This window comes from Podarcis erhardii, assembly GCF_964252035.2.
Source record: "Podarcis erhardii genome assembly, chromosome: 16".
Taxonomy (NCBI): Eukaryota; Metazoa; Chordata; class Lepidosauria; order Squamata; family Lacertidae; genus Podarcis; species Podarcis erhardii.
The window spans coordinates 37,796,921-37,803,687 of NC_138514.1; the positions used below are offsets into that span (position 1 = coordinate 37,796,921).

A 6,767-nucleotide genomic window follows, 5' to 3' on the forward strand; every position below is an offset into this window, starting at 1 on the left:
AAGGCACCAGGATGTTCACTCTCCATCATCCTGCAGCTAAGAGGATCTCAGGTAGCAGGTGATGCAGAGGGCTTAGCGCTGAGACTCTGGAAGCCGGGGAAGGCAATAAACCTGAGCTGGCTGGATCAACAAACAGCCTGCCGAGAGTTCGGAGGCAGCTTCCTACTTGCAACTCAAGCTTGTGCCCTTTTCCTCCCCACCCCACAAACAGAATGTCCCCCAGCCGCAATCCAGGCAGGCCAGGCTGCAGCCTCCAGGCAGCCTCTTTGACATTCATTAACCCAGGAAACTGAAGGAGAACAGGGTGATCTCAGCCGTCTGGCCAGGGAGGGAAGGGCGGAGCGAGAGCAGACACAGGATTTGCACAGAGCAAGACCCTTCTCTTCCCCCCCCCCCAAGCTTCAGCTCCACTCTGGAAGGAAAACGCAGGCAGAAACAGCAGCAGCAGCAGCAGCAGCAGCAGCAGCAGCAGCAGCAGCAGCAGCAGCAGCAGCCCTAGACACCCAGATAAAAGCAGATAAGGGAAGCAGAGTCAGCAGGGAGAAGATGCTGGCTCAACAGGTTACTAGGGCAACAGGTTAGTGGGGCAACCGATTAAGACTGGGGCAGAGTAGAAGGAGCGGGTGGGTCAGGTTTTGGGGGGGGTAGGGTCCCTTCTCTCTAGGTAGAAGCTCCCCTCTGGGGGTGAGGGTGAGAAGCCAGCACCCATTCTGGAGGGTCCAGAGTCCCTCCTGCCACAGAGGAGGCTGAAGATCTCACAAGGAGCCATGTGCCTTGCAGAACAGCCCCACACCAGAGTCCCAGCCGAGAAATGGGGCTCCCTTTGGCTGTGACCCCACACCTTGACCCTTGCCCTCTGGACTCCACCCCTCCTGCCCTGTGCCTTGGCTGCCTTGACTCAGCAATCTCAGTTTCTCTTTTCTGGCAAAGGGAGCCTGTTTCCTGCCTCCGGGAGCCAAAGCAGAAGCAGCCTCAGAGGGCAGGAAACCAGCCGGGAGCAGAGTCATCCCTTGAGGGACCGCCCTGGGCCTCTTGCTCTCCACCAAACCTCTGCCTGGCCCTGGATGGGGCATCTCTTCAGACCCAGTGAAAGACTGACTTGGCATGCAAAGGGCAGTCCTGACCAAGCCGGACGGAGCAACAAAGAGGACACACACACACAAGGCTGGGCACCCGCAAGAGCCCCAGGAGGCTGCCAGCTTCCAACAAAAAATTCCTTCCAGTAGCACCTTAAAGACCAACTAAGTTAGTTCTAGGTATGAGCTTTCGTGTGCATGCACACTTCAACAGACTTATTTGGATGCTGCTTCTGCCTCCTCTTACAACTGTTGCTGCCAAGGACGGGGACCAAGGACAGCCCTGAGATAGCAAAGGCCAGTCTGTTTGCCTGCCCACCAACTCAACTCCTGGTCCAAAAGGCAGCAGGATTGCCCCACTAGCCCATCATCATCAGAGGCCACCTGCAGGAGTCGTGGCACCACCAGGGGCAGGAGAGAGGCCAGGGCCCGAGCCCAGAAGGGGTGGGGTGGGGAGCAGGCACAGCAAGGTTGTCTTAGGCCTGACGTTCCCTAGGCAGGGAGGGGCACAAGACCACTAATTCCAGAGTCCAAAACTACTGAACTCCACCACCCTAAACCGGAAATGTCTCCTCGGTCATTACTGAGCAATAAATGGCAGCACCTTTTTCCAATTGCAACACAAGGCATTTTTTCTGCAGATTAGCAGAAGTCTTCTGATAAGCTTTAAGGCCGTCAGCAAATATGTAAGCAGCCAAGGTGGGGAGGGGGAAGGAGAAGATGCTGTTTTAAATAAATCTCTCCTGGCCAGTAAGGTCTGCTCCAGCCTTCGCAGGAGGGGAGCAGCAACAGAGTCCACCTAGTTGCTCCAGTGTTTGCTTCATCCCCCCCCCCACTCTGCTCGCAGCTGTTAATCTTTGGCAATCATCTAGATCCATTTACAAGCTAATCATTAGATGTTGCAAGGCAAGCGCCTAGAGCAGAGCCTGGGAAGCTAGGAAAGGCAGCCAGCAAACGGGGAGAGAGAGAAGAGAGATAGGAGATCCTGCTGTGCCACACTGGGGGCCACTCAGTCCTGGGGGTGGGGGTGTACGGGGGGGGGCAATTTCCTGGCAGTGACTGGCCCAGTGGGCAAGGGGGCATTACAGCCTACGAGAAGCCCAGGCCCAGGGCGCCAAATCCCTCAAGGGCTTGAGAGGTGGGCTGTGGGAAACGCTGGCGAGTTGCAGCTCTCCTGGCCATTGGCCACGTTTGCTGGGGCTGATGGGAGTTGTAGTTCAGCAGCCTCTGGAGAGCCACAGGCTTTGCCTGCTTCAGATACTGTAAATCCCTTCAGGAAGGGGGAAAATATGTGGCATGTGGGGATGCTCAGGGGACACTCCTACTACCACTCTAAACCACTCACTCCTGCCTACCTGGGGTGAAAGGAAATCCTTCCAAACTCAGTTTAGAGAGAGGGTCTGCTTCTCCCACTGGCCATCCTGTGGCTCATTCTCCACCCCGCCCCCCCTGCCCCTCATCCAGCACAGAGCATGGCACTTGGACACGCACAGACACGCCCCTTTCCAAGGCCAGCTTCCAGCCTGGCCTGCAAATGCTGTGTCCAGTTGAGCTGGCTGAGAAGCAGCTCGAGCTGGCCAGGAATGGAAGTCTGTTCCCAAGGCCTGCCTGGCAAATGCAGAGGGAGGCAGCAAGGTCAGCTCTGGCCAGAATCCCAACCTGGTGGCATAGGCGCCTCCCCCCTCCAGCAGCACATGCGCCCTCCCAGGACAGCTGGGAAGCCATTTCTCCCCTTACCTGGTGGGGGGCACAAGTAGGAGTAGAAGCCCTCGGACTTGAGCATGATGAGGAGGGAGCCCCAGCCCAGGAGGACGGCAGAGAAGAAGAGGTTTTCCACCACGGCCGTGCAGGCCATCCACCAACGCCGCCGGTGGGCCGTGGCCAGAGTGGGAGCCATGACGACGGTGAAGAGGGCGAAGGCGAGGACGGCGGGAGGCAAGCGGGGCCTTCTTCACGTGGGCTCCTCCAAGCTGCAAGAAACAGAAAGCGGTAAATGCTTTGGCCCTGGGAGAGCTCCCAAGGGGTCTGGAGCCACAGGAGCAGGTCCCAATCACACCTCTAAGTGGTGAGAGGAGGAAGACCAAGAAGATACAAGACCTTCAACACACACGCCTGCCCGGCCACCATGAATAGTACTAGTAGCCGCTTACATTGAGGGGGGGCAGAGGATGAGGGAGAAGCACCACATTACAAAACATCACGGGGGGGGGGCACAGCGTTAAATTCTAGGTCAGGGAGTGCAAAGTTCTGTCAAGTTTTAATTGGGCTTTGAAAATTAAGCAGAATCCAGATTCAGCAGAAGGAAGCAACTTTTTGTGGGGTGCGAAATAAACTGAACAAATTCCTTCCAGTAGCACCTTAAAGACCAACTAAGTCAGTTCTTGGTATCTTGGTTATACCAAGATACTACTAAGTCAGTTCTTGGTTATACCAAGAACTGACTTAGTTGGTCTTTAAGGTGCTACTGGAAGGAATTTGTTTTGTTTTGACTATGGCAGACCAACACGGCTACCTATCTGTAACTGAAATAAACTGAGTTATCCTCCAGCCCCAGTGGCAGAGAAGGGAAGCAGGACCCTGAAAAGTCCTGATCAACCCCCACTTGACTAAGCCATTTCTCTGATGAAAACTCCTGGGGTGGGGGATGACTGACTGGGGAAGCGGATTGGGGGGGCTTCCAGGTAACTCCCCCCCCTTCTCATCTCCCAGGCATATCAGACAGGTGGTTTCCTATCTTTTCTTCCACTCTGTCTCCTCTGGTGCCCTTTTCTGCTTCTTTAATATTTGTTTAACAGGATTTATTTTCGATCTGTGTTTTGTTGTGCTGTTGTGAATTCCCCACCCACCCCCTCTTAATTTGGAAGCATTTTAAAAGCAGGGTATACACAGCCAAAATAAAGATAATAATAATTCATCCTCTCTCTTTCTGGACTCACCCACCTTGTAAAACCAGCCAGAAATGCTGCAAGAAGCAGCCCCTTGAAGCTCCCTGGGGGGCCACTGGGAGCAGCCCCCCAGCTCAATTAAGCTCTCCATCCCCGAAGCCTTTTGGCGGAGAGGAGGGGGCACTTGGTGGCAGAGACAGGTGCCCCCCCCCGCCCAGGACTGAGGACCAAGGATCTCCATGGGGCTCCATGTCAGGCGATCTGTGGGTGGCTCAGTCCAAGGCCATGATCCGTGTAAGTGACTCCTCACCCTGTACCTGTTGGCGTTTCCCCTTCTCTTGGCTCAGAGGAGGAGGCAACAGCCAAGGCAAGACAGAGGGGACAGAAAATTCCAGTGGCAAGTTATGAATTAAGAAGCCAGACTGTGGGGTCAAAGGGCGTTTGCCTGGGACGGGTGAACTTTTAGCAAAGATATGCAGCGTATTGGAAAAGTGGAAGGGAGCCAAGGAAACTTTAAAAGAACCAGGAATTGCAGCCCCGGAGAGCATTGCTGAAGCATAGGAGGAGCAAGTCTCACCTGGCAGCTCCTGCAAAAGAGAGGCCAGGCGCTGGGTGTTCTCAAAGTGTCAACAAGCACACCGATAAGGGTCATCCAGCAAACATGATACCCCTGGACTTCCCAAAACATCTCCACAAAGTAAACTCTGCAGTGATAGGATTAAGAGGAAGGTTCCTCTTCCAGATAAACAACAGGAGGGAATAATAAATGGGGAGTTCTCACAATGGAAGGGGGAAGAAAGCGGGGGGTGGGGGTGTCCTCCAAGGATCACTGTTATTTAATTATAATTAAAAAGTCACTTGACTTTTACATGCATTTCAAGACAGTTTACAAACACATCACAGAAACAGGTAAAAATAAGTTTTGAAAGCGGTGCTAAACCAACTTCTGAATACAGGGGTAAAAACCATGGAAAATGAGCCCCTGGAGGCAGGCAAAGATTTTCTTCCACCCAATATGGGGAGTTGTGCTTTTTAACATGCGACCAGGAGTTGGGGGTGAACAGAGAGGTGGCCAAGTCTGCTGATGGTACCAAATTATCTAGGGTGGATAAAAACGAAAGAGGAATTTCCAAGGATTTCCAGAAGGATCTCTCCAAAATGGACTTTCAAATACAAGTGTGGTTTTCTGTGGTCCACGTTTATTGGGTGGGGGGTGAAATTCTGATGGGCCACCATCTGAATGATAATCTTGGTCATTTGAATGCCCTTTTTACCCACTGTTGTCTTTTTAATTGTATATATTGCTTGTTTTATGTTGCTATGGCCGTTGGCTAATGCGAACAAAGTTTATCTATCTGTCTTCTGATGGGGTATGAACTGGCTGTGGTCATTTAAGAAATATCCGGAGCACCTCTCCACAGCTAATAGAAGCTTGCGGAGCAAAGGAGGTGGGTGGTTTAAAGTGTGGGAAGGGTTAATCAGTGGGGCACTGGGAACCCAAAGCCCAGTCAGCAGAATAGAGCCCCCATCCTAATTCTGAGTAAGTAATGCATGTTGCTTCCTAAATTGTGGGGGGCTCCCATAAGACCATGAAGTTAGGAGTCTAAAATTACCCAATTGTGCAACTAGGTTAAACCCCACCACCACCCCCCACACAGCAAAATGGCCCCAATCCAAATTGCACCCGGAGACAACTATTTCGAAGCAGAGAAAAAGAGCCCTCAGCATGCAGCTGCAGTTAAAAACGGGAAATTATTAGGCAAGGCAGAGAGAGCTGTGGTGCAGCCGCACAGATCTGGGAGCTAGAAAGAAAGAAAGAAAGAAAGAAAGAAAGAAAGAAAGAAAGAAAGAAAGAAAGAAAGAAAGAAAGAAAGAAAGAAAGAAAATTGCAGAGTTGGCAAAGGTTCATAAGCGTGCCGCCAAACTGATCCAGGGAATGGACAGACTCCCCTATGAGGCAATGCTGCTTTTGGGTCTTTTTAGTTTAGAGAAAAGATAAGAAGAGAGATCACAGAGGTGTGCAAGATTATTCCTGGTGTGGAGAGATAAAAGTTTCCCCTCCCGCAGGGGCCACACAATGAAGGCAGAAGAGCAGGAGATTAGGACAATCCAAGAGAAGGGACTTCTTCGCACACGGCACCCAAAAACTCTGGAACTCACCATCACAAGATGCGGCAATAGCTGCCAAGATAAGATGAATTCGACAGAAACTAGATGCATCGAGCGCAATCAGCCAGGAGAACGAAGTAAAGCCTCCATGTGCTAAGGCAGTGGACCGCTGAAGATCACATGCCTGATCAGGGGAAGGCTGCTGCCTTCGCGTCCTGCTTGGGGGGCGCCAGGAAAGGACCCCGATGCCCCCCCCCGCCCAAAGAGATGCTCGCTCGGCAAGGCTCCTCTCTCCTCCCCATTAGCAAACAAGGGGGCACCCCCTTTCCACCAGGACACCCCCCAAGAGACGCTGCTTAGGGCAGGGCCACCCCCCCACCGGCTCCCCAGCCTGGGAGTCGAGTCCGGGACGGGGGTCCCACCTCATCCCGAAGCCAGATGGGGAGAGCGCGGCGAGGGGGCTCCGGGGTCCCGAGGGGGACGGACTCGCGCGGATCCCCCGGAGGAGAGCGGCGCGGCGCCCGGCTCGGGGAGGGCCAGCGGGGGCAGCGCCCCTCCGCGTCCCCGGGCGCAGCCGGCCTCCCGCGGCTCGCTCACCTGCCCGCCGCGGCTCCTGCTGCTCCGCCGCTGCTTTCCTGGGCCGGGCCGGCAGCGGCTCCGCGCCTTTTATGCGGCCGGAGGAGCCAAACAAGGCGGG

The 6,767-nt window shown here is 53.9% G+C and overlaps 1 protein-coding gene across 3 annotated transcripts in view; it reads right to left on the reverse strand.

Annotated features, from left to right (window-relative positions):
• Positions 1-6,767, reverse strand: part of SLC43A2 (solute carrier family 43 member 2) — a 28,085-nt gene extending 21,318 nt beyond the window's left edge. For 2 of the 3 annotated variants that reach the window (XM_081844002.1, XM_081844004.1), the window contains exons 1-2: positions 6,668-6,767; positions 2,814-3,046 (exon numbers count right to left, since the gene is read on the reverse strand). In XM_081844002.1, the coding sequence (XP_081700128.1) occupies positions 2,814-2,973 (160 nt within the window). In that variant the 5' untranslated portion in view covers positions 2,974-3,046; positions 6,668-6,767. Of the gene's footprint in view, positions 1-2,813; positions 3,047-6,121; positions 6,145-6,667 lie in introns of those variants that run through there. The other variant, XM_081844003.1, reaches the window with a different exon arrangement.